Source organism: Apus apus, chromosome 24 (genome assembly GCF_020740795.1).
Source record: "Apus apus isolate bApuApu2 chromosome 24, bApuApu2.pri.cur, whole genome shotgun sequence".
Classification (NCBI taxonomy): domain Eukaryota; kingdom Metazoa; phylum Chordata; class Aves; order Apodiformes; family Apodidae; genus Apus; species Apus apus.
Window position 1 is genome coordinate 6,078,342 of NC_067305.1, and position 26,318 is coordinate 6,104,659.

General features: G+C 57.6%; 4 protein-coding genes across 6 annotated transcripts; all 4 read right to left on the bottom strand.

The window, feature by feature from the left end:
• Window positions 1-1,622: 1,622 nt before the first annotated feature.
• On the bottom strand, window positions 1,623-6,333 carry CDC34 (cell division cycle 34, ubiqiutin conjugating enzyme). Of its 2 annotated transcripts, XM_051639623.1 has the most exons (5): window positions 6,021-6,333; window positions 3,535-3,621; window positions 2,949-3,046; window positions 2,499-2,633; window positions 1,625-2,184 (listed from the first exon to the last, which is right to left on the bottom strand). In XM_051639623.1, the coding sequence occupies exons 1-5, from the start codon at window positions 6,195-6,197 to the stop codon at window positions 1,974-1,976; spliced, it is 708 nt and encodes a 235-aa protein (XP_051495583.1). In that variant the 5' UTR covers window positions 6,198-6,333; the 3' UTR covers window positions 1,625-1,973. The 2 variants fall into 2 exon arrangements, with proteins under 2 accessions (XP_051495584.1, XP_051495583.1); XM_051639624.1 differs by lacking the exon at window positions 3,535-3,621 and having other exon boundaries at window positions 1,623-2,184.
• A 914-nt stretch (window positions 6,334-7,247) lies between these two features.
• On the bottom strand, window positions 7,248-9,205 carry TPGS1 (tubulin polyglutamylase complex subunit 1). The gene is made up of 2 exons (XM_051639621.1): window positions 8,871-9,205; window positions 7,248-8,699 (listed from the first exon to the last, which is right to left on the bottom strand). The coding sequence occupies exons 1-2, from the start codon at window positions 9,176-9,178 to the stop codon at window positions 8,168-8,170; spliced, it is 840 nt and encodes a 279-aa protein (XP_051495581.1). The 5' UTR covers window positions 9,179-9,205; the 3' UTR covers window positions 7,248-8,167.
• Window positions 9,206-9,696: 491 nt separating this feature from the next.
• Window positions 9,697-12,701, bottom strand: MADCAM1 (mucosal vascular addressin cell adhesion molecule 1). The gene is made up of 6 exons (XM_051639620.1): window positions 12,439-12,701; window positions 11,820-12,086; window positions 11,385-11,693; window positions 10,811-11,106; window positions 10,423-10,726; window positions 9,697-10,256 (listed from the first exon to the last, which is right to left on the bottom strand). The coding sequence occupies exons 1-6, from the start codon at window positions 12,491-12,493 to the stop codon at window positions 10,132-10,134; spliced, it is 1,356 nt and encodes a 451-aa protein (XP_051495580.1). The 5' UTR covers window positions 12,494-12,701; the 3' UTR covers window positions 9,697-10,131.
• A 2,165-nt stretch (window positions 12,702-14,866) lies between these two features.
• Window positions 14,867-26,223, bottom strand: LOC127393977 (hippocampus abundant transcript 1 protein-like). Of its 2 annotated transcripts, XR_007891579.1 has the most exons (13): window positions 26,016-26,207; window positions 23,765-23,860; window positions 22,848-22,910; window positions 21,982-22,109; window positions 21,466-21,580; window positions 20,727-20,945; window positions 20,332-20,445; window positions 19,823-19,894; window positions 19,299-19,411; window positions 19,077-19,174; window positions 18,368-18,534; window positions 17,811-18,282; window positions 14,867-15,054 (listed from the first exon to the last, which is right to left on the bottom strand). XR_007891579.1 is itself a non-coding variant. In XM_051639619.1 (12 exons), exons 1-12 carry the CDS (start codon window positions 26,097-26,099, stop codon window positions 18,073-18,075), a joined length of 1,479 nt encoding a protein of 492 aa, XP_051495579.1. In that variant the 5' UTR covers window positions 26,100-26,223; the 3' UTR covers window positions 14,867-18,072. The 2 variants fall into 2 exon arrangements, 1 of the variants encoding a protein (XP_051495579.1); XM_051639619.1 differs by having other exon boundaries at window positions 14,867-18,282; window positions 26,016-26,223.
• Between the last annotated feature and the right edge of the window lie 95 nt (window positions 26,224-26,318).

Genomic DNA, 26,318 nt, shown 5'->3' on the forward strand with positions numbered 1-26,318 from the left:
CGGCGCCAGGCCCTGCCACACTCCCCGCAGGGATCCGCCGGCTCTTGTGAGCTCCTGGATCCTCCCGGGGAGTTTTTTCCCTCAAGTGCTACATCCTGCCCCGCTGCCTCTTCAGCTCTCACCTGCGCTGGAGGGATTCGGCAGACACGGCTCCCCCAGAGCAGAAATGGGGCAGGCACAGGGCAGAGGACAGCAGGGATCCCTGCCCAAGGAGCTGGTCCCGCTCTGAGCAGCTTCCAGCGCCTCGCGTCCCGCAGCCGGCACCGCCAGAGCTGATGTCTGTCCAGGCTGGGGAAACGAGCCACGCAGTGAAGCTCCTGCTGGTGAAAGGAACCCAGCTCACTCTGAGCTGCCAGGGTCTGTATGGCCAAGGCTGGGGCTCCTCTGGACACCCTGTGAACTGTTAACAGCTCAGAGTAACACTGGGAATGCCACCCCATCACCCAGAGCAGAATCCCAAGTATGGTGGGGAGGCAACTGACTGCAGGGAGCTGGCAAAGGTTGGGAGTATGTGGGCACAGTAATTTGGTGCACGTATCCTTGGACAGAAAGTGGCCCCCAGGAAAAGGAGGGCATCCTTGAACCAGCAGGCAGGGCCCCCGCTGCTCCACACGAGCCAGGTGACCTTGGAAGCCATTTGCCAGGCCTGAGTAAAGTGACAATAATCCTATTCACCTTTTAGCCTCATTTCCTAGGGCAACAAAGCACATGCACTCACCACGTGCAGTTGTGTCACTCAACCCAATCCCCTCTGCCCAGGGGGGGGAACAGAGAGCCCCAGGCAGGTGGTTTGCCAGGGGCTGGTCCCTGTCACAGCCCTGAGGAGCTGGCAGTGAAGCTGACCCCCCCAAAACCAGACAATGCCCCGCAGCTGGAGCAGGCCAGAGGGAGCCCCCAGGTGCCAGCACCCAGATCGGGGCAGCCATGAGGGCCCTGGGCACCCATCAGGTACTGCTTCACCAGCCTGGTGCTGCCTGGGCAGGTCTGCAGAGGAGCAGGATAAACACCTTCCCAGTGCTGGAAGGCCTAAAGGGCTCAGCAGAGCCCATCCTGCCCAGGCAGAGCCTGAGCCTTGGCCACGGCACCAGGCAGCAATGCTGATCCCTCCCTGGGAAGGGCAGAGATGCTCCCCAGGCAAAGGCAACCTGCCCTGACTGAGCAGCCAGTCCACCCACCCTCCCCACCAGGCCATGGCTGCCAGGGAACCCCACAGCCCAGGCATGGAGCACGGCAGAGCCTCACCCATGCACCACACAGCCATTCCCTTCAGTACTTTATTAAATAGTTTCAAAAAAAAAAAAACAACAAAAAAACCCAAAACAGAAGCAGAAAGACTCAGAACTACCCCATCCCTCCCAGCTGGTTAAAAACTACAAACAGCCCAACCCCTGCAGTGCCCCACAGCTGCTGGGCACCTCCTGCCCCATATCCCAGCCATTCCCACCCCACTCTGGCACCAAGGGAAGGAAGGGGCAGCAGGAGGATCCCCTGGGGGAGAGCAGCACTCACCTTACAGCCCATCCTGCCCCGACATCCCCAAGGCTGTACAAAGCCACACAACGCTCACACGCCTCCCACCCAACCCACCACTCACCGGCTCTGCAGCCCCCCAGACCATCCCCCCCCACCCAGGGCTGATGAGGAACTGAACGTGCCCAAACGAGGGGCTGCACCACCAGGCTTTCCTGTCACTCCTCACGCAGCCAGAGCCACCAGCTCCACAGTTTCTGCCCCAATATGACTTCCCCCTTCCCACCCACCCCCCACCCAGGAAGTTTATAAAATAGGGGTTTTGCTTTTTTTTTGCTTTTTCTACAAAGATAGCGGTGGGGTTTCCTTTGCAACAGCAGAACAGTCTCCCTGCGAGGTAGAGAGTTAATTTCAGGGCTGAAAGATCCTAAATTCAAACCAGTGTGTCCTAGTTGAGGTAAAATTCAGTAGTTTACAGCAAGTTTTGCTATGCCAGAGGGCCATCAAGATTCCTCATTGCCAGAGTCATCCTCATCACCATAGCAGCTGTCTGCTTCCTCCTCCATCTCATCATCCTCATAATAGTCATCATAGAAGAGGTCGGAGCCCTCATCTGGGGCTGGGGTCTTGGTCTTCACACAATACTCAGCCAATGTGGTGGGGACCTTCACACCATCCCGCTCTGCATCCACCTTTGTGCCCAAGACTTGCTTCCTGGAAGGCAAGAAATGGAGGTGAGAGTGGAGCTTTGCAGAGCACCTCCCTTCCAGAGGTATGAGATAGCCCTGCACAGGAAGGCTGTGCTGGCACCACGTCTGCTGCAGACCCAGATCCTTGGCTCTGGAGCTGAAAAGGGCCAGGGCTGAGGCTGGGAGCAAAGCCAGGCAGGTATCCCAGGGTCCTTCTCTCCTGCCAGCCTACAGACAGGACTCAGCAGGGCAGGACGTGCCCTGGAGAACCTGTGTCCTGCAAGGTCACAGCTCAGCAAGTGTTCCTGCTGCCAGGCCTGGGCTGGGCCCTGCACACACCTGATGATGTCCGTGTACTCCCGGTCCTTCCCTTTGCTCTCCTTCCACTTGCGGTACATCACCGAGGCGTCCACGTTGGCTGGAGAAAACGTGTTGGGTTCGTTCAGCAGCGAGATGACGCTCAGGAGGATGGTTCTGGCAACCAGGAAACATGAGCAGGTCAGCAGCTGCTTGGTCCCAGTGATGCAGCCTCCATGTTCCCTGGGCTGGGAGAGCCTGGAGCGATCCCACCAGCAGCAGGCCAGGCAGGAGCAGCCCAGGCAGCAGCACACGGGCTGTGGGGCTCACCCACCCACACTCCCACGCAAGCTCTGGCTGTTCTCCAGCAAAGCGTGCAGCCCGAGAGCATTTCAACACCCTCCAGGCATCTCCCACAGGATTTGGGGGTGGAAGGCAGTCCCCACATCTTCCGGTCCCATCGCTGCCCTCAGACGGGCCCCCAGCCCTTACCGCACGTTCTGGGTGGGGTTCCAGCGCTCGGAGGGCAGCTCCCCGCTCTGCGGGTCGTCCACGGGCGGGTGCAGGATGGAGATGCAGACGTCGCCGGTCTGAAAGCACAGGGGGAACAGGGCCCTGAGGAGCTGCTGCCCCAGCCCCCTCCAGCAGCTCCTCCAGCCTCCGCTCCTCTTCCCTCCTCACTCTGCACTTGGGCTGAAGCCAGGTGAGGCAACCCCAGCCCGGGCCCCTGGGAAGGGGCAGCAGAAGCTGTGGTTCCTGCAGCCTCAGGCCTTGGATAAGCACCAGGCAGACGAGGCTGCTGGACTGTCCACCCTGGCAGCCCCGGGGCCCTGCACGTCGCTCACCCTGTGCCCAAGCGTGGGAGCCCTGGAGCTTGGCTGGCCTGGAACCAGCTCCAGGACTGGAGACCGGCTGTCACAAGCTCGTTAGCTGCATTTCCAGTGCCAGGCACCGCACACCAGAGGCACAGAGCTTCCAGTGCTCGTGACAAAGGCTGGCACTCTCCTCCAGCACTGTCACAGCAGATGGACACGTCTCCCCGGCCTGTTCCAGACACCCCACACTGTCCCAGACCTACCTCGTAGATGTTGGGGTGCCACATTTTGGTCAAGAACCTAAAGGCAGGCGGAGAATAGGGGTAGTCGATGGGAAACCGGAGACGAGCCTGAAGGGAACAATGAGGAGAAGTGAGCATGGGTTTGTGAGAGGGAAGGAAGGCACAGACCTCTTGACACCACCGTGGAAAAGGAACCTGGGCCAAGGCCAGCTGAGCTCTGCAGGCTCTGCCACTGCGCAGAGGAAGGTGACACCTGGGGGCCACGCCACCCGAGGAGAGGCTGTTTACCCTTCAGAGCTCACAGGGAAGGAAGCACCAGGTACTCAGTGCTCCGATTAACACAACGAGTCTCTAAAAATAGCCCGTCCCCCCTGAGAAAAGAGACTGAGTCAAAACCGGCCACAGCACGGAGCTCAGGTGCTAAAAATAAAAGCACATGAAGATCCCTCCTCAGCCCACAGCTCCAGCAGGGACAGCCACCCCCCCGCGCTGGCTCATCCTGCAGGGAAAGGCCACAAAAACTGAGGGATTCAGGCAGCCAAAAGGACAGGTTTGCTGTCAGGCTCCAAGCCAGGAGGCAAAGCCCAAGGTGGCAGAGAGACTCCAAGTGATGTCCCTGTGCTCCCCAGAGCCCCCCAGCCCAGCAGCCCCAGCTGTCCCACGGGAATGAGGGGCAGCAGCTCCTCAACCTGCAGTGGCTGCTCCAGCTTTCAGGTGTTTACAGGCAAACTTCCAGATCAGGATTCAGCCACTGACTCCCAAAAGAGCCAACAAAATGGTGAAGATTCAAACCACACAACAACTGCCTGAATATTTCTTGCTCCCTCAGTTTGTGTACATGAGAATTTAGACACTGGATCCCTGAAGTGAGGGTGCCAACCACCCCGGCTGTGCCCGGTGGTGACCCAGGATCACTCCTCACCCATGGAACGAGCCCGGCACAGGCCCCATTCAGGAGGGTAACAGCAAACAAGGATTCAGATGCTTCTGGAATTACAGCCTCGACAATAGGCAATGCTGCCAAACCCCCTTGTCAGCCAACAGCCGTTAAAAGATCAGCAGAGGAGGCAGGGACACATCCCTCCTCCTCCCGACCAGCCCCAGCTCCAGCCCAGGCTTGAACATCCCTGCTCCCTGTGCCTGATCCCGTCCAGCCGCCCAGGCTGGCTCTGCTCCCGAGGCCCCGAGCTCTGCGGTGCAGGACAAGGTGGGGAAAGGGGAGAGCAGATGGCATCAGGGCTGGAAGAGTGTGTGGTGGGGCCAGGGCAGCCCAGGGCAGCACACAGCCCCGTGCTGGGCTCCGGCCAAACAGCTGAACTCTGCAGAACAATCCCCTTTGTTGTTGCAGAGGGGATGAGAACAAAACCTGCCACAGGCAAAGCGTTCCCGAAGGGGGCTCGGAAAGAGCTTTGCCCTACACAAACATGCTGATGTGACCACGGGCTGCAGGAGGACTTGAGCTGCTGAAAGGGTGAGAGTTCAAAGGGCCTGGTGCCAAAAGAGGCTATGGAAAAAGGCTCCTCTCGGTAAAGAGATAAAACCTGGCTCTGAAGCATCGGACTTGCCTGCCACAGCTCCGTGGGAAAAACAAACCTCCCAGCATGGCAGCCACAGCTGACCCTGGGACTGACTCACCCTGCATCCCCACCCCATAGCAACAAGATGAGGACAGCAGAGCTCGTGGCAGAGGCAGGAGGAAGAGAAAGAGGAAGAAAACAGCCTGGCAGGTTGCACAACACCTGGGAAGAGCACATACCCACCCCCTCGACAGGACTGCGCAGCCAGGCCACGCACTCCTGCTCCCCCTGTCCAACCCCAAACAAACCCACGGCTTCCGCTCCCCTCCCAGCCCGAGCCCCAGCTGCCTGTGCCTGCCTGCAGCCTCCTTTGTCTCTTCTCTCTGGTTTGGTGGTAATGGCCTGATCCCCTCCAGGAGAGGGAACACCAGCCACCCTGAGCTCGCTCTCCTGCGCCCACAGACCAGGAGGAGAGCGGGGGCAGGAAGGAGGAAAAGCCCTCGGAGGCAGAGCCCCGGGGAGGCAAATCCGCACTCAGTGAAGACGATCCTTGCTCGGTCTGGCAGCAGCCACCTGCTCACAGGCTCCCTTCTCACCCCTGCCCCTCTTCGCAGCACCCCAACACACCCCAGCTCCCAAAACCCCAGTGACCCCAAGGAGTCCAGGTCTTCCCAACCCTCAGCAACCCCTTCAAGCCTGGCAGGACCATGTCATGGCCCCCCAGGACTCGCCTCAATCCAACCCTCAGGACCCCTCCCTCTCATCCCACAGCCATCTCACAGGGTCTCCCCACTCTCCTGACACCTCTCGCCATCCCCAAATCCCTTCCCCACTCATCCCCCCACCACGTCCTACAACACCGCCTACTCTCCCATCGCCTACCCCACTCCTCCGTCCCCCAGCCTCCCCCCTAAACCTCCAGAGCTGCTTCTCCTCCAGACGTCGGTCATCCCGACACCGCACACCTCCCTGCTGCACCCAGCCCCTCACCTTAAAGTACCCGCCCTCGTAGTAGGTGTTTGGGGGGCCGAAGATGGCCACCTCCCAGTTGTAGAGGTCCCCCTCATCCACCAGGTTGACCCGGAACCCTTCCACGGGCTCCTCCTGCAGCCCTTTGAGCTCCAGCAGCAGCGCCTTCTGCGAGCTGGGGACGAGGGGCCGCGCCATGCCTAGAAGCCGGGGTAGGCCGCGATGGAAGCCGGGGACTGGCGTAGGCGCAACGGCCGCTGCGGGGCGGGGGGCGGCGGCGGCGGGTCCTGCTGCTCAGCGGCCGCTGCGAGCGCAGCCGCGCGGGGCACGCCGGGAGCTGTAGTCCGCCCGCGCGGGGCGGGGCCGACACGGGCTCCTCCCACTGGGGGTGACGATCGCCTATCAGAGCGAGGGGGCGTGACCAGGGCAGGCTCCACCCCGCGGGCACTGCCCGCCTATCAGCGCGCTCCGCGGCCTTGTGGGCGGGGCTCGCACGGTCGCTGCGGGGGGTGCGCGGCCCCGGCCCCGGCCCCGCACCCCTCGGTGCACCCCGCGCTGTCCCAGCCCGGACCGCGGCCCCGGCCCCGCACCCCTCGGTGCACCCCGCGCTGTCCCGGCCCGGACCGCGGCCCCGGCCCCGCACCCCTCGGTGCACCCCGCGCTGTCCCGGCCCGGCCCGCGGCCCCGGCCCCGCACCCCTCGGTGCACCCCGCGCTGTCCCGGCCCGGTCCCGCCGTGCTGCCTCGGGTCAGCGTCCAGCATGAGTCAAGGGGCTGACACCTCAGCGCGATCACACGGTCAGCCAGGAGGAAGCAGCTGGCGCAGTTACCGTGCTTGGGTCACTCCTCACACGTTGCACCGGGTCTGGAATTCCAGCAGAGGCAGCTCTGGGCTCAGCGGAGATGCCTCCAGCCTCACCTGTTCCCTCCTGCCCTGTGTCACATCCCGTCACCTGCCCTTTGCTTAGGAGCCGGTGGCCTCACCTGACCGGCTCCAGGCACTCCCGTCTTGCCCGTAGCGACCAACACATCCGCTCAACAAACCCAAACAAACATCCCGGAGTCTGACGGGCATCCTCATAGCTTGTGGGGAGGACCAGGGCTTTGCATTCCAGTCCCTTCAGCCAGGCAGGCTGCCCCAGGCAGCCAACATCGACCACTGAAGGCAGAGACAGCCTTCAGGGTCCAAGTGCAGCTGCGGTTCCTCCTGGCATGAGGCGCTGCCAGGCAGTACAGAAATTGGCCACTATAAAATAATAAAAAGCTTTAATGTCTTACAGTAAACCAATAATTGCACAGTATAAATAAATAACACAGACAAATTCAAATAAATAATACATGGTTCAACATGCAGCTCTGTTCAAAAGCAAACCATGACCTCATGGAGGGGCTTTGTCTTGTCTTGACCTGGTGTGCAGCATCCCAAACCGTGACAGCCCCCGGCAGCTGCCTTGCCAAGTCATGGCTCACAGACCAGCTTTCATCTCTGGAGCCTGAAGGGCAGCAGCCAGAGGTGGTTGGGGAAACATGGAGCGGGGATGGCTCATGGCCCGACAGCTCAGATGCCAGCAGACAGACCCACTCTGGCTCACAGCCCTGCCCAGCAACGTTTGTGTCCCATTGTGTCCCAGCTGTTTCTCATTGCTATACATTTAAACATTTTGCTTAAAAAGAAAATGCTTTCTCTTACACTCCAGATCAGCCCAGTGAGTCCTTGCAGCAGCAGGTAGAAAAGCATCACCTCCCTTCACAGGCAGGTATGAAACAAACCCAAAAGCAGAAAAAAAGTTCCCTGCTGAAGCTGCAAGACATGACATGGCTGGGCCAGGACAGAACTGCAGGATATTCAAAGGGACAGCCCAAATTTACCCACTCCTGCTCAATGTAATGAGCAACACTGCCCTTGCAAGTCCCCAATTATTGTCTAAAAAAAGATTTACTGATGCCAGCTGGTCCAGAGGAGCCAGGGCTGGGAGAGGCACAGCAGACAGGGACACATCCAGCACTGGGGGTGACCAGGCACAAAGGGAATCAGGAATCTTGTCAGGCATACCCAGGCTCTCTGACTGACCCTGGTGCTAACTGTCCAGCTCAGGGCTAGGACCCAGAACCAAAACGGCTCCATGGAGGGGTGAGAGCAGATGCCCTCAGCATTGCCCCACCTCGGCGTTACTCAACGGGCTTCACTTTGGCAACAAACAAGGCGGTGGCTTTCCTCAGGAACTCTTCCCGGCTCATGGCGGTACCGAGTTTCCTCTCCTGCAGCGCCCGGTCCATGGCCAGGGCCAGGCCGTCCGGGCCCAGCTTGGAGCCGGCCTCCAGGTAGCGGCCGGGCAGGGAGCCCTGGCCGCCCCGCAGCGCCTCCTCCAGCGCCCGCAGCACGGCCTGGCACAGCCGCCCGTCCGCGGCGCCCGAGCCGCCCCCCAGCACGCCGAACAGCGCGTCAGCCTTGGCGGCGAACTCCAGGAGGACGCAGCAGGTGAGGACGCCGTAGCGGAACACGTCGAAGGGCACGGCCTCGTGGTCGCGGCAGCGGACCCGCCGCAGCAGCGCCGCGGCCGCCTCCGCCGGCGCCGCCCCGTGCTGGCAGATGCGCCGCAGCAGCTCGCTGTACAGCCGCCCGTCCACGCCCGCCGCCCGCCGCCGACCGCCTGCGCCCAGCACCTCGTAGGCCGCGCCCGCGTTGCTGTCGAAGGCCGTCCTGTCGCGATAGGGTACAGACACGACACAGCCTCACCCCGCATGCCCCCGCCCGCCCCGGACTACAGCTCCCGGCGTGCCCCGCGGCAGCCGCCATTCTGCACTTGCTGCGGCTGCCGCGGGGCACGCCGGGAGCTGTAGTCCGCCCCCCCCCGCCGCCGCATGCCCGCACCTGTGGGAGTGGTGAGCCAGACGCACGTACCACAGCGCCCGGGCCAGGCGCTGCGGCAGCCCCGGGAGCTCCGCGGCGGCCTCGCCAGCCGCGGCCGGGCTGACCAGCACCAGGCGCTCGAAGTAGTCGGCCAGAAAGGAGACCGGCTCCTCGGGTCTCGCCTCCAGCACCTTCAGCAGGGCTTCCCGCACCATGGCGGTGACGCCGGCCCGCAGCAGGAACTCCGCCTCGCTCCCCAGCCCGTTGCCCGCCGCCGGGACCGGGACTGGGGCCGGGGCGGCCGCCCGCCGCTTGTCGTACGCCGCCATTACGGGTCCGGGCGGCGAAGGCCGGTTCCGGCCATCTTCAACGGCCGTTCCGCACTGGCAGCCAATCGGCGGCCGGGAAGCCAGGCGACCGCGCTGCCATTGGGCGGGACCGTGGGCCGCCATCTTTATTGTGGGCAAAGGCACCGCCCCGGCCGCCATGACTAGTCCGGGCAGGTGCCCCGCCCTTGGCAACCGGGAGCGCGGCGGTCGCTGCGAACGCGGCCTGGGCTCCCGGCCCGGTGACCGGCCCCCCAGATCCCCGCCAAAGGACACTTGCTCACGGTTCATCCAGAATCAACCCTTTATTGCAGCGCCCCGCCCCGCACGCCGAAGCCCCGCTCTCCTCCGTTCGCACCCAGGGAATGCGCAGCCCCGGGGCGGGAGCTGCTTCCAGCCCCTCTGTCGTGACCGAGACCGGCCGTCGCTCTCCCGTCCATCCACGGGGGTGCCAGGAGCCCCCAGGGGGCGGATCCTGCCCAGCGCTCAGGAGCAGCCCAACATCCAGCCCCGGCACCGTCCCCGTCCCCCCGTCTCTGCCCATCTCCCTTCCAGCCATCTCCGTCTACCGTGTCCCGCAGCAGCCCCAGCCTCTCCGCTCCCGCAGGACTCGCACACGAGCTTCTCCGAGCCCCGCACCCGGGAGCCAAGCGGTTCCCGGTGCTCGGAGGTCCCAGAGCAGCGCAGTCTGTTCCCCCACGAGCCCCTCAGCATCCCGGGCCGCAGCAGCTGCGGGCATGGATGGAGCTTCAGAAGCAGCAGCTCGGAGGTCTCGGGGTCCCAGAGCACTTGTCCTGGGGCAGGGTCTGCTCTTCGCCCGGGTCCCACAGCAGCGTCCCACCCCTCACCAGCTCCGCCGGGCTCCATCAGCTGCTGGCTCCGGCGCCAGGAGAGGGAGCGCAGAACGGGCAGGGACGGGTCCGGAGGCTGTGGGTGGCCACGGGCAGCTCCCGCTGCTAGGACAGCTCGTACTGAGCCCTGAATCGCTTCCACAGGCGATGAGACACGATGCCAGTCATGATCAGCCCTAACAGAGAGACCGTGGTCCCCGCGGTGATGGCAGGGCCCGCGCTGGAGGGATCTGCAAAGACACGGGAAGGAGCTGTAATCGCTGGCGAGCTCGGCCCACACCAGCAAAACACCACGGGGGGAACAAGCCCCTCCGCCCCCTTCACCAAACGCTGCACTAACTGGACTCACTGTAGCCTAAGCAGGGGCACAGGAGCGGGGCTGCCCCCAGCACTCACCGTCCGACACCGCCAGCTGCAGAGTGGCCGCCGGGGAGCGGTGGCCCAGCAGGACGCACTGGTAGCGGCCCTGGTGCCGAGGCTCAGCGCGGTCCAGCCGCAGCGTGGAGCTGCTGCCTGCTGCTTCCTCCCGGTACTGCGAGAGAGCCACGGGGGTCCGCAGCCAGCTCACAGTGCCGGTGCCGTTCCCGGAGCACCGCGCGTGGCACTCGATCCGCAGGGCCCTGCCCCGTGTCCCGTTGGGGGGCAGTGACCAGATCCTCAGGCTGCAGGTGGGCACCGTCCCCATTGGCGGCCCTGTCCCCTTCTCTCCCGGGACAGACCCCCAGCTGCGGCTGTCCCCAACTGTCCCCTGCACCTCGGCTGCACGGCCTGTGGTGCTGGAGACAGGGAGGGTGGCAGTGGCCACCCGTGCTGTGGGACTGCCTGTGACGAGGTCCCGGGGGTCCGGGCGTGCTGTGGAGGGGGGCTCGGCGGTGGCAGCCAGTTCCAGGAGGGTCTCAGCGCCAGGTTCCATCAGGGTGGTGGTCAGGACTGTGGTGGGATCACTGGTGGGGGGACGTGACTCTGGCGGCAGCGCTGTGCTGGTCACAGGCCTGGCTGTGCTGGGGGTCCCCATCGTAGCCACTGCTGTCCGGGGGCTCCCTGAGGAGGTGGCCGTGGCCACTGGCTGCTCCATCACATCTGTGGACACAGCAGGTCACGGTGACCTCACCACTGCTCAGAGCACATGTTATCCCTGCAGGGTCAGTCCCCTCACCCAGCAATGTCCCCATCCTCCAGCACCCCCAGCATGGCAATGAGGACAGGGAAGGAGATGGAGACAGAGGCTGGGATAGGGTGAGGGATGGGGACAGGAGGTTTGCAGATGAGGGGGCTGCTCCCACGCCAGCGAAGCTGTTCCAAGCAGCATGGGGCCATGGAGTTTGCTCCAGCTATCCCTGGTGTCCCCTGGCACTCACCCCCAGTGCTCATGGTCACACATGCCACTCGGGTGAAGGTCTCCTGCCTGATGGTCAGCGTCACCTCGCACCTGAACTCTGCTCCGTTCCCCACCTCTTCCCTGGCCACCAGCAGCATGGACACGATGTCAAAGAGCTCCTCCTCGGTCTCTGTCACATGGAAGTCTGCCTCCTCCAGTGCTCGGTGTCCCTGGTACCAGGTGAGTCGAAGCCCCACCAGCGGGTACACCCCCCGAGCTGAGCAGCGCAGGCTGGTGGGCTGCCCCGGGGCACCGGGCTCTGCTTCCAGCTGCAGCCTGTCCGGGAGGGCTGAGAGGGGAACTGCAGCGTCACGCCGTGATTTTTGGCACCACAGCCCAGGGGGGGAGCGGGCTGCCCCGGGGCATCCAGGACGTGGCCAGGGAAATGGTGTGTGACGAGCTGGGGAACACTTACCATAGACCTTCAGGTCGACGGTGCGCTGGTAGCGCTGCCCGTGGCAGGTCCCCTGGCAGATCTTGGTGCCCCCCATGGCAACCACGGCGCTGCTGATGTGCAGGATGCTGTGGGTGGGGAAGGAGGTGACGCTCCCCAGGTTGGTGTCCAGCCCCTTCCACTCCACCGTGCCCCCCGCACAGGCCAGGGAGCAGTTCAGCTGCACCGAGCCCCCGAACTGCACCACCGGCTGCCGCGGCGTCACCACCAGCTGGTCCTTGGGCTGCCCTGGGCAGAGGGGGGAGGAAACCGTGGGTTCAGGCACCGGGACATCAACAGAACCTCGTTGTTTACAAGGCAAAGGGGACGACGGTTCTCTGGTTGGGTGAGAAGGGGCTGAACACGCTTAGGTGCCACAGCAGCCCCATCCCCATTGCTGGGGGTAGCTCTGCTCATTAGCGATGGCTCATTAGGGGTGGTCGGGCTGCACCGGGCTGCAGCACCAGGACAAGGGACACGGCAGCCACTGGGGCTCAGTGACGGGGAGACCCCGGGGCCGCGTTGTCCCGTGCAGAGCACAGAGCGCAGCGGCGGGGCCGGGCGAAGGGACCGGGGCGGCTCTTGGCCCCGCAGCACTCACCGCTGCCGCCCCGCAGCAAGCCCAGGAGCAGGAGGACGAGAGGAGCCGGCTCCATCACCCGCAGAGCCAGTGCTGGGGCAGGGCAGCAGCTCAGGTTGGTTTCTCTTCCTTCTCTCCTTCGAGAAGCAGACGCTGCTGGTCGGGGCTGTCTCCTTCTGGCCACCAGCTCCGTCCTCAGGCCTTCTTAAGCTCTGCAGGAACCGCCCCTGCCAGCACTGGCCCCTGGTCCTCCGTCAGTTTCCAGCCAGAGGGGTATTTCCAGAGGGAGGTTTCTGGGGTTTTTGTTTTGTTTTGTTTTTTTCCCAAGGTTAGCTCTTGCACAACACCCAGCTCTGCAGCTGAGGGCTGTGCTGGCAGCTCCAGCCCCAGGAGAACCCTGGGCCCGAAGGGTTGCCATCCCCCCCACCAGGGAGCCCTGCACCCTAAGATGTGGCTAGTTCCAGTTTCTTCCCCAGTTCTTAGCAGGCTCCATTGTCCACCCTGGAGCCCCTGACACCAACAGCTGAATGAGCCATCTTGGGTTTGGCTGGGGACATCTACCTATAGGAGGGACAATCTTGGCCCCCTGGCCCCTAAAGTGGGGCCAGGGCTGGTGCTCAGCATCACCTGGATGTCTCCAGGGATGAAGGAAGGTTCCTGAGATAGTTGGTTTCATGGTATAGGAAGATGTTGATTACTCCTGTTATCAACCCCCAAGACCCTGGCACAACCTCAGCACCCATCCTCTACCTCATGGCAGCTCTGGCATCACTTCCTCACTCCAACCCAGTTCCCAGAAGAGCTGAGCCCAGTTCTGTTGTACCCCACCCCACGGGGCTGCAGCCAGGGCTGGGGAAGGGGCCAAAGGAGGGGATGCCCAGCCTTGCATCTGCCGTGGCAGAAGGTGGGAAGCCGGCGCAGGACCTGAACGTTTCCCATCTGGGAACTCTCTGGAGAGGCAGCTCCAGGCAATGGGCGCGTCGCGCATCCTTTTGGGAGGCCGGGTAATTAATCGGATGGTCCAGAGGCCTCAGAGCAAGGAAGTGCTCTGTAAACAGGCGCCATCAAATGTGCACACTCAGCTGAAGCCAGGTGATTAATGGCTCTGGAGTTTTTGTTCCTTCCATCCTGTGTTAACAGGGCCACTTCCTGGAGTTTCCAGTGGCTGCCAGAGTCCCCGACCCAGCCCTCCGTGGGGCAAGCCAGAGATGCCCCAGGACACACACATGGTGCCAGGCCTTCTGTCTATGCACGAGGCTGCTCACTGGAGCCTCCACGGGCAAGGGGTGAACCAAAACCCCGGGAGGGCACAGGCTGGGTGGCACAAGGCCCTGCCCTTTGCTGGGCAAGCACTGAGTGGTGAGTTTGGTGCCCATGAGCCAGGGGCAAAGTGCTGCACCCATCAGGGATCAGACTCCAGTGTTCCTGGGAGAGGTGGCTCCATGATCCTACTTGGGATCTCTCCTTTAACAGACATGGAGAACCTTCCCCTCTCCTGACCTGAACATGCCAGACATCAACAGTTTGCAGACAGGGTGGAAAGAGCCACAGCTTAGGCACAGGGACAGTTTTCCACCCAACAGGAAACCCTCCAGGTCAGAGCAAAGGGAACAAGGGCTTTCAAGAAACAGAAGCCTGAACTTTTTTCCTGGAAGCTGATTGTGCCTCCTCCTGCGGGGCAGAGAAAGGGACTCTCACTGGGTGATTCTCAGGAAGCAAAACAGTTCAGTGAGGAAAGACAAACCTGGCCGGGGCACAGGACACCCCCGCGCTGCCTGCAGTCCCTCGGGCCGGGGTGTCGCCCCAGGCTGTCAGCACCAGCACTTGCTAACACCCGATACCAGAAATGACAGGGCCAAAGTCAGGGCTAATGAGGGCAAATGGAACAAGATGAAAGTTTTCTGCACGGTGTAAAACACAGGAATCCCCCTGGAGGGAGGCTGGTCCTGCAGACTGGCTCTGTCCCATGGCTCAGCCCCAGGAAAGCAGGGCCAGGCTGCGCCCGCCTGAATCGCCACCGCCGAGGGCAGGACAAACCACACAGATACACCTTCCCTTTTACCTCCAGCAATGCAAAGTGAGACCAGCTGATAAAGATGAAAAAAATACAACTGCTCAAGTCCAGAGGAAATAAACACAAAAGGCGATTTGTTGGGTAATAGATGGCTCATGGTTCCAGCTCCTTACAGGATATCGGCCATCAAACACCAGTTCTCATCTAAGAGCTGTTTATATTTCTTGTGATTATATTGTTCACCTAGTACCATCCTCAAACACCAAAATATGTGTTTGAATGAGTAGATAAGATCTAAATTAAGCCTGGCTGGAAATGAGGACAATAGATTCTGGAATGCTAAAACCAGCTGCAGGAAGAGGCTCCTGTGGGGTGGGCACTGGTGTGGGGTTAGATGGGGCTGGGGGCAGCAGGGAAAGGACATGGACAGAGACCTCCAACACAACAGGAAAGCAGCAGTTTAATAAATAATCCATCAGAGGGAGAGATTAGCCAGTTCTAAACACAACCTGAACTGAAATAAATACATTTAATTGTTAGCTTAAAAAAAAGAGATCTACAGAAACACAGGTGCTGGTAACCTGGAGAGCAGCGGTGCTGCCGGGCAGGTCACAGGCCCACGCCTGGTGAGGATCATCAGAGAGGTCAGCAGCCATTCCAGTACGGAGAAAAGGAGAAAAAACATTGAATTAAAAAGATACTGTTTCGCAAAAGTAATGGCAAAAGAAAAGCAATGTTTTAATGCAGGTTTTTTGATGTGACAAGATCAGTTTAAACTCACGTGCAGTGCTGCCACCAATGCTGAACTGCAGGAGGGCAGATGAGCCAGTTTTTGGGGGGCTTTGCTGTTACCAACCTGAATTGCAAGTCACTGCAGACAAATTCTGGGAAAGCTGATGTTAAAAGAGCCAGGCTCAGACACTACACAGCAAATCAAGGGGATTTTAAGAAAAGGCTCTTTTAAAAAAGTTGCATTTTCATATAAAGTAACAAAAATTGGCAAAACTAGCTGAGTGCTCCATACAGGTTTTCCAGTCTCCATGTGGGATGCTGCAGAATTACCAGCCCTTCAGAATGAGACATTCTTCATTCGGGTCTGGTAATTTTAGCTCTGTCACCACTTGGCCCAAGTTCTCTGCTGTCACTTGAAGGCAGAACGGTGGGAGGGTCACATCCCTACACTGATGGGGAGGGGGGCTACCTGGAGCTGAGCCCCCTGAACCAGGTGAAAGGAACTCCAAGACCATGGAAAGGAATCCCTGCCTGCTCCTGGCATCAAAACAAGTGACAGCTCTAGGGCAGGAGAGCAGCCTTGCCCCACGGGGAGCCCCCCTGCCCAGAGCAGGTCCCTGGGCCTGGGGTGACCCTGTGTCCCAGTACCAGCCCCACAGGGACCGTGGTCAGGTCACCCTCACTGGTATCGGTGCCAGCAGGAGCCTGACAGCGCAGCTGTGACTGCAGCCTGGGGCTGGAGAAGGGACCCAGACTCTCCAGGTCCAGTACTCGGGAGCCAGGGCTGTTGGCACTGTGGGAATCGCGCCGTGATGAGGAGGGAACTGGCCAAGATGGTTCTGCTCTCTGAGGGAAAAAGAGAGGCTGAGGTGCCGCAGGCAGCAGTGGCCATGACAGTGAACAGGACTAGGGAAACATTCATTTCAATATACTATTCAATAAAGGAAAGGACTTTTAAAAATATATCTCTATATACTTTGTATCATATAAATTATGCTCATCTTTCTTGTAACGTTCCACTACGTTCTACCCATGAAGCTCCAAGTGCCTCAGAGTGAGCCCAGTCACGACCTGGTGTTCGTTTCACCATCAGCATGTGAGGGACAAACCTCCCTCAGGTCATTTGAACAGAGGGTAAGTGAATGAATCGCCAGATGTACCTGCTAAAGCTTCAGTCTAAAAAAGGCATTTTTGTGAGCAACACAGAGCTGGGATTGCTGTCGGGAAATTGAAGTGACTGGTTTTCCTTGGGAAAGCAGCGTGCTGTGCACGCAGAGCACAGGCCACCCCGGTATTGTTCAGGAATCTGGAGCATCACCACAATGAGCTCAGGAAAACTGGAGTCACCGCAGGTCACCAGGACTCTCTGCTCCCATTCTTCAATCCTGCAATCAGCTCCACACCAGTAAATCCCAGTGTCCAGGCTGCCCTCAGCACAGACAACCCACAGGGTCTGGTCCCAGGAGAGATTAACACAAAACAAACTGAATTATTTCACTCAAATGTCCACCTCCACAACTAACTGGTCCAGACAACTGGCAAACAAACACTGTATCATGAGTTCAGCCCAGTCTAGGCAGACAGTGGTTGCAATCACCCCAAAACACTGGTAGTGCTCTCCCCTGTGGCCTTTCTCCCCAAAGTTACCCATCCCAATCCTACAGAGAAGGGATCCCAGCCAGGGAATGACAACTTTGCACATACCTGCTCTGAGACAGGACTCTTTTTGGCCACTGTATCCTCAATTCCCTTAAATTACTTAAGTGTTCCCAGTTTGGCCTTTACTTTCCCATGACTGCTCAGTGATCTCACTCAAACTAGAACAATTGTTTCCTGCCCTCTGCTGTATCTCTGTGTTCTATAAACAACCAGACATTTCCCATACATTTGACTTAGCTCCTTTCACAACACTCAAGTTCAAGCATCTGCTGCTCTTTTTGAACAGAGTCAAACCCTGCAGCAGAATTTGCAATTCTGTTTTTCAACCTTTAAGTTCAAACCAATTGCAATCATCACCATCAGGATCTTTTTGGACAGAGAAAAAAAGAAGGTACAGTCATTATCTGGTTTTCATATCAGATGGCAACAGCCTGGGGAAGAATCAACGTGCTTTATAAAAGTGCTCAAGATAAGCAGCTATTTCTTGGACCCCTCTTTCAGGAAACACACTTTATAAAGTGCTCAGCAGAGTTTAGTTGTTTCTCCAATGTCTCAAGAACTGTATTTTTTGTACAACCCTTATAGTTCCAGAAAAAGGTTTCTGAAAAATCCTTCTACCCACTACCTATGGATTTTCTTATCTTCATGAGAACATTAAGTCAGTAGATTATTTTTTTTTTTTTGGTCTAAGTTTCACTTGGGCCAGAATGGGCAAATTCTTCAGACCCTCAAGCAGCAGGACCCTGGCTGCTCTTCCCACCCTCACACCCTCCTGCCTCAGTCCCTTCCCCAGCCCAGGACTGGCCGGTCCCGGTTGAGCCGTGGTAGCAGGTACCAGTGGTGCCAGGGACAGGGACACGTGCAGGTGCCTGCTTTGGTTCCTGCTGGCAGCCCCGTCAGCTCAGAGCAGACCAGGCCATCTCCTGGATTTGCCGCTGCTGAGTTGAGTGCTTGGCAGGTCACACCACGATATTCAGGGTTCACGTACCAGAGGTTTGCTCCAAAGAATGATCCCTTCACTTGGAGCAGTTCAGCATCTCCCCTCTCCATCAGCACCAGATGACACAATTCCATTTCTGCACCAGCTGGGAATATTTGGCTTGAAGGGAAACACCATCCCTCCTCATTAGCTGTTTGTGGTACGGTCTGTCACCTCTTTTCTTCTCTCCCCCCGCCCTCTCTCCCTGGGCTCCCACTGGCTCAGTCTGTCCTTGGTCTGGAGGAGATGCCAGCCACATCCTGCCCCAGCCTCACACACTGCTGTCCTCCAGCAGGGGCTCCTTGCCATCTGCCCCCGCAGCCTGCGGGCTGCGTGGGTGGCTCTGGGCTCCGTTACTGTGCTTCTTGTGGCTGCCCGACCTCAGGGCAAGGTTGTGTTCTGGGATGAACAAGGCCACCAGGAGCGACAGCAGGACAGAACAAGCCCCAAACAGGAAGGGAGGCCCCGGGATAATGCTGCTCTGTAGGGAGAAACAGGAATGATCAGCACCCAAGCACAAAGGCAGACGCAGCCCAGCAAAAGGAGTGATAAAGCTGAACAGTTACCTCATCTGTAGGGTTGGCCATGTTGGGTTTGGAGGCCTTACCCAAAGTTTCCACCTCAGCCATTTCATTCAGCTCCACGTGGAACAGATAGAAGACAAATCCATAGAGCGCCGGCCCCAGGCCGTTACACAGCCCCCGGATCCCAGTGATCATCCCCTGCACCACACCTGGGGACACAGCAAGCAGAGGCAGGTGTACAGAGAAATCAGGTTTGTTCTGGGATGGCTACAGGTCCAGAGACTGGATCACAAATCCAGATCTGGAGCAACGTGTGCTCTGCAGAGGAGGTGGCTGCCAGGGGTTGAGCTTGGCTCAGGGCCAGGGTGTACAGAAATCAGTATTGCTGGGCTTGCTCCTCTGGGGAGCAAAATGAGCTACAGGCACAGAGAGTTGTTTCCAGCTGAACTGGAACTTAAGGCAGCCAAGTCTGAGGACTCGGGGTGGGACCATGAAGTAGGCAAATCATTCAGCTGCCATGTCCTCAGCATCAAACAGGCAACACTGAACACCTGTGTGTGCAATGTAAGAATTCCCTCCCAGAGCACTCGCTATGACTAAAACAAAAGTGTCAATCCTGACAGGAACAAAGTGATGCTCCACAGTGATGTTCTGCCCATCCCTGCACCACCACCACCGAGCATCCAAAAGTGCAGCAGCTTCAGCACCTGCTGGGAGGAACTTGCCCCTGGACAAAGTCCCAAGGACTCACCCTGCTGGTCGGGATCCGCGTTCCTCGACACCATGGCACTGATGGCCGGGAAGGTGATGCTGGACATGGCAGCCACAGCTCCTGCTGCCCACATCATCCTGGGGGGGAAGGGACAGTCAGGAGGGGGTGCCACAGGCTGGCCGCAGACCAGCACCATGCAGGGACTTGGAGCCACTGGAGGGGGATGCTGATGCCGTGGCGCAAACCTGGGTGAACTCTTACCAAGGCTGTGATCCAAAGCCGTACCAGGCAAGCTGCAGGATCTGGAAGCCTAGTCCCAACAGGATGGTGTTTTTATTTCCTATCGAACGCATGAGAATTCCCAACACTACTGTCTGGAAAGAAAAACAGGAGCTTCCAGAGTCAGTGCGAAGAGAGATGACAACACTGGGAGACAAGGGACAGGAGGGTGAGGAGCATCTGCTGCTGCAGGATGAGCCACCAGGCACACGCGCTCCTGCCTTCCCATAACAGGGTTGGGAACCAGCACGTCCCTGCCCGTGGCAACCAGAGCACAACCTGTGGGGTTTCACAGAGCTGCATGGGGCCACCCCACAGTTTAACAGTTTGTTATTCAACCAACAGCTACGTTCAAAGGATAAGAAAGGGGAGCTGCAGGTACCTGTGCACAGGCCTGACGATGTCCATGTGGCCACAGGGATTCTGGCAACTGCCCAGCCCATCACTAGAAATGTTGGGCATTCTCAAACCACCCTGCTAGAGCTAAGACAGAAGTTGCCTCTCACCTGAGCCAGTATAGAGAGAATTCCAACTACACCGATGAAGGCTGCCACAGTCTCTGAGGAGAAACCAATGACCTGTGAAAACACCAAGGAGGGACTTTTCAGGTAAGAGATTTGTAAGAAAAGCCACCCGACCAGCGTCACCAACGTCCACTGACATTGCTCATCAGGCGCTCACTGATCAGCTGCACCCTCCACTACCTCCCTGCTGCCACAGGATTAAAATGGAAGATTTTCCTCTGGTTGATCAAACAGCTCAAAATCACAGGGCCCACCTGCCCGGGAGCAGCAGTGCCACCAGCAAGGAGCCCACCAAGGGTCCTAGTGATACCTGCTGAGGGTCACCAGGCTCCCAGGTTTTTAGGGAAGCTAGAATACACCACTATTTCCTACAACTTCAGCTTCACTGAGCTATTGGCTGAGATTAGCTTCCCTGGGACATGCAATGAAGATGGTATTTGTAGCCTGGGACTTCTCACATCCAGAGCCTGCCCTCACAGCAAGAGACTGACCTGCCGCAGGTACAGGAAAAAGCTGGAATACTGCCCAGCTTCAGGAAGGTAGGAGAGAAAGACGGTGATACAGATGAGCAGCACTGTAGAATCCTGACCCACTTTCCGCAAGGACTGTAGGGAAGGGGGTGGGAATGAAAAAAAAAAAAAATTAAAAAAGGAGTTAATATAATTAAATAGTCTCCAGGTACAGAGACAGCAAAACTAAGTGCTTAAGTCACCATCTTATATCTAAGAAGTAAATGCTCAAATGAACCCAGGTCAGAATTTCAGAGGGATGATGTTAAAATGTCACCTTCTGTAGAATGCATCTTCTTTTTGAGAGAAATCAGCAGAACTAAGGCAAATATAAGCATTACCAGCAGCACGTGGACAACCAGCAGCAGATAACTTACAGCAAATGGGTCGGCTTGTTCCCAAGAGATTGGAGCTCCCCAGGAGACCGGGCGCATCTCCTCCGGCAGAGACTCGGGCACAGCCAGCAGGATGAAGCCAATATCCAGCAAAGCAACCCCTGATGCCAGCACCACCACCAGCGTGTCGCCGTAGGCCTGGGAGAGGTAGGCCCCGATGGCTGGGCTGGTGACCAGACTGGCAGCAAAGGTGGCCGACACCTGGAAGCACAAACCATGAGCACAGCCTCCTCTGCCTAGTGCCCATTTTCTCCTCCAGAAAGACCCACCAGTTTTGCCACCTCTGATGGTGACAGCCCAGGTGGATGGGGACTCCAGAGGACAGACAGGTGGTGTGTTCTCATGGTGCAGTCCAGGCTAAGTTCTGGCCCAGGGAGGTCAGAGCTGTCCTCACCACTCCTACATGGTACTGTCAGTAACTGATCAGTAACTGTCAGCCTGATCCCAGGCTCCTGGCAGGCATGAGTGTTCCTGCCTGTCCCCTTCCCTGAGCACAGACCAGGCTGTCCAAAGGCTAAGGAACAACACCAGTGTTCAGACCACAGGGAAACAAGGCCTCTCCCTGGGCACTAAGTCACAAACAGAACAGGGAGCCCCGTATCATTAGTGACACGCAGGTCACTGACACTGTCCCCAGGCTTGTCTACAAATCCCTCACCACAGCTGTACACCTGCAGGCCCCAGGTGTTTGCTCCAAGAGGTGAGGCACTCAGCTCCTTACCAGGCCGTAGGCCGTGCTGCGCTCATGCTCCTGTGTGATGTCAGCAACGTAGGCAAAAATCACAGAAAAGGTGACAGCAAAGACTCCAGACATGGAAATGACTGCAAAATACCACCTGGAACAGGCAGAGCCGAGGGCAGAGTCAGGGAGCAGCTGCACTGCAGGAGCAGAACCTCTCCCATTTCCTTCCCTCAGTCCATCCCACCTCACTGCACCAACGGTGCTCGGGAACACCCAGCTCAGGCCCAGGGAGCTCATCTTCCCCACCCAGGAAGGGAACATTAACGTGTCCCAACAGTGACAACACACCAGGAGAGGCACCAGGAAAGACAGACTCTCTCCTCCTGACGCTGACCCCTCCAGTAGAACCAGCCAAGTCAATCAGTCTCTAGGCTGGGCACCCTTCTCCCCTGGACAAGCTCTACCATCCCTCAAATGAGCACTCTGATCCCCCATCGTTCAGCCCTGCACTCCTGCCTCCTCAGAGCCCCTCGGTTACCTCAGGAGTGAACTCACCACGGACTGATCTTCATAAGGGGAATGGGCGCACAGGTGAAGAAGACAGTGAGGAGGAGGAAGGATTTCCTGCCCCAGACATCAGAGAGAGCACCAATCAGTGGGGCACTTAGGAAAGAGAGCAGACCCTGAGACAGAGACAGGATGACAGAGAGATCCCTCAGTCAAATTCTGATTGTTGACAGCAAGAGCCTTTGACAACATCATCTAGAGATGAAAATACGAGGAGACAAACCATTCCTATTTTCTACAAGCAGGCAATATTCCCCAAACAGAACAGTTTGTCAAACTGCTCACATCGTTTCAGGGAGAAAGAAAATAATCCTCGTCCCTTGGGGTGCTGCTGAACACCCCAATCCTGCCCTGCTCCTGCAGCTGGGTCCCCCAGGCCCTCTGTCTGCTACAGATGGAGAGAGACAAGGCAGACCCAAGGAGATGCCAAGGCCACCAAATACACACATGAGTGTTCAAAGCCTTCTAATGTCTTTCAAACCCAAGAGGGGCAGGAAGGGCCCAGCTCATCAGAGCAAACATTCCTCCAGGCCATGCTCCCAGATCCTCCTGCAGGAGCAGGGCCTGATGGGCTGTTCTGCCACGTTCCTGGGCCAGAACTGCAGCTGAACCCACAGCTGATGCAGTCCCAGCACACAGTCAGTGCTGCTCAGCAAGACCAACCTCACCAGCTACTTGATTCCTACACCCTGCTCTCCATTTTGCACCAGGTGTGCCCACGAGCACCTCAGGCTGAAACAGGAATGTTTATCTGCCAAACGCTGGTTGACAGCAGCAAATGACACAGATTGTGATGGCTGCCCCTCTGTACTAATCCCAGATCCAAATTAAAGCCTGGAAGGAACACTCTGTACCTTGACTCCATGAATCAGGCCGTTCATCAAAAAAGTGTGCTGAGGAAAAGTCTGGTGTAACACCTAGGGATAGAAAAAACCCAAAACAGAACCAGAGTTAGAAACATTGGCAAAATTCCCATAAATTTTTGCCAGCACCTGACAGCTGGATGCCTGGAAAAATGCAACAGGGAACACGGGAAATATATGATGGACAACTGCTGTGCCTAGGAGAGGAGCTCCACTTCCCATCTCCAACATCAGCAGCCACTTTCTTTCATACTCCCTGAGTCCATAAATTATTCCAGCCTTGGGCAAGGCTAAGATAACCTGAAACACCCCTTTCTCCATCCCCACACCATCCAGTTTCCTTCTGTTTTTACTTCACGTCACGACATAACTTTTCTGTCCCCTTTTTAATCTGTTTTGTGTTTCAGACCTACAAGTTCCTACCACACTTCTACATGCCTTTTCATTAGGAAAAAGACTCCATTCATGATCAGGTAAAAAACAGGCACAACTAAAACTCCTATTATCCCTAAATAACTCAGTGTAGGGCAAAGTGCAGACTTTGCATAAAATGTCAAAGCTTTGCTCATCTTTCATTAAGCTCCCAAGTGCATTTTTTTTCTAGTACCTCAAAAAAACCCAAAAGCAATAAATGGCAACAGACTATCAGTAAACTCTAGCCATTTCAGGTCAGGTCTCTCAGTCCTGCTTTCTTGAAATCCTTCACAATCTTTCAGGAATCTACCTCATGTTTTGCTCCAAAATAAGGAACCACAATAATAATTGCCCCACTCCATAGAAAATTACTACAGCTCCAGTTAATTCATGCAGAAATCCGTCTGGGTGCAGGCCCCTGGTGTGTTGGACTCCCTGCACTCTTCAGGCCTGTGTTCAGCTCCCTCCCCTCTCCAGCCCGAGGTGAGACTCACCGTGAGCATCGGTGTGGTCAGCAGCCCCCAGGCAAAGAACTCCAGGAAAATCACCACCACGGCGTGGTAGACGCTGGGCTCTCCAATCCCCTGTCGCTGCAGAACAGAGCTGGGTCAGTAGAGAACACACAGACCCCAAACCATCAGAGACCCAAGGGAGCTTAGCTCTGCCCGGCCCCTCCTGCAGAGCTGGCTGCGAAAGTGGGTTTATCCAGCATTTAATCAAAGAATCACAGACAGGGTTGGGTTGGAAGGGACCTTAAAGATCATCTTGATCCACCCCCCTGCATGGGCAGGGACACCTCCCACCAGCCCAGGCTGCTCCAAGCCCCATCCAACCTGCCCTTCAACACTGCCAGGGATGGGGCAGCCACAGCTTCCCTGGGCAACCTGGGCCAGGCTCTCACCACCCTCACACTAAGGAATTTCCTCTTAATGTCCAACCTAAATCTCCTCTGTTCAGTCTTTATCCATTAACCCTTGTACTCTTACTACAATACCTTAATATTAATTAGTATTAATCAGTCATTATATTTATGTTAATTAATATCTTCAATATAATTATGTTCCCTCTAAACTTGATCAAACTTATCCTTTCCATCCTCGCCTCAAGAGCCTGGAAAGGAAACAACTCCATTCTCTGCAGCACCCAGAGAAGACTGGGAGTTTGGGAAGGCCATTTCACTCCTCATCACCAACTCCATCCACCCAGGAGGGTGGGAGAGGCACAGTCCTCAACCACAACCAGCTGTTGAAAAGCCCCACATCTCGAGGCCTCTCCTTTCCTTAAAGATTTCCCATGGCCCTTCCCAGGCAGCATTTGTCCTGTCACTTCTCCGAGTGCCAGATCTCCCCTGCTCACCCAGGAGGTCCCTCCTGCCATGCAGGACACCTGCAAAGTCACCAGCTCACAATAGAAACAAACTGCAGGAAGGGGAGGAAAGCCCATGGGCTCCAGCAGGATGAGCTCGTGCTGCTCCACCAGGCCCACTCCCTGTGTCACACCACACAACCTGAACTCCCCGGGCAGTGCAGTCGAGCTCTGACACATAATAACACCACCTGAAATCTGGAATTCCAGCAATTTAGGCAGCTTCCAGTGGCTTGAAGAGTATTCAAAAGTTTTAAAAACTTTCCATGGGCATTCCACCTAGGCCAGATTAATTTCCTGCCAGCTGATCAATATCCCCACACTGTGCTCTGGAGATGCCAATCATTTAACAGACCAGACTAAGGATGTCTCTGTGTGGGTATCCTGCCTCCAGCACTCACTGCTGACAGATTCCCAGGGACAGGAATGCACAGGTGTGGTGTGTGATGAGCACTCCTTTACCAGTCACATCCTCCCGGGTTCTGCCAGAATAACTGCTCTTCTGGTCACTCACACAGCTGGAAGGGATGGGAAGCAGGAGAGGAGGCAGCAGGAGGTGTTATTCTGCTGAAACGTGGCTTGTGTTCACGGAGTCTATTAAACTGATGGACTAAGTCTGCTTAAAAACCACATCAACAGCACCAACCTGGGAGGCCCCTACCAGAGGGGACAGGGTCATTAAGGGAAGTCAGTTTTATTGCACACAAACGAGATGATATTTTGCAGGAGAGGGAGAAGCCCCAAGGTGGCAGGAAGCCAGTGACTAAGAGCACAGCTGTCACCACCCACCTTGGTCCACCAGACTCCTGAGAGTCTCTCTGAGAAGAGAGCACCCCTCTCCTCTCCCTTTCATCATCCCCATTCCACCCTCTCCAGTAGCTGAATGATTCTACCAACCACTGCAGCAAAACTTACAGTTGATCTCTCTACTGAGCAGATCCAGGTCTAAGCTCATGGAATAGTTTTGGTTGGAAAAGACCTTTAAGACCACCAAGTCAAACCACTAACCATTAAGCACTGCCAAATCCACCACTAAACCAACATCTTTTAAATCCTTCCAGGGATGGTGACTCCACCATGACAGCCTGTTCCAACCTTTTTGGTGAAGAAATGCATCCAATTATCCAATCTTAACCCTTCTGGCACAACTTGAGGCTGTTTTCTGTCATCCTGTGACTTGTTACTTGGGAAAAGAGACTAAAAACCCATCTAACCTGCTCACAGCTCAACATACGTCCCCTCTTCCACTCATCAACCACCTCACTATGCCAGACATCTTAATTTACCCAAGATCTCTCCTGCCCAGCCCCTGCCCCTCAAACGCTCATACTCCTGCGGGGCCCCGCAGACCCCCCGCAGGCCCCCGGCCCCCGCGCTCACGCCGGCCCCGTCGCGGATGACGATCTTCTTCGCCAGCAGGACGCTGCGGTTGAGCCGCTTCTTCTTCTTCTTCTCGCCGGTCATGGCGCTGCCGGGCCGCTGCCGTTGGTCGGCCTCCGCGGTTGCCCCATCCTCCCTGAGACCGGTGGGCCGAGGCCGAGGCCGAGCCCGGGCCCGGACCCGCACCGGGCCCGAGGGCGGCGGCGGAGGGCGGCCCGCCCGCAGGCCTCGCCCCGCCCCCGTTGCCTGGACAACGGCGCTTCCTCGCATCCCATTGGCTGCTCCGCCCTCTCCTGGCCGGCT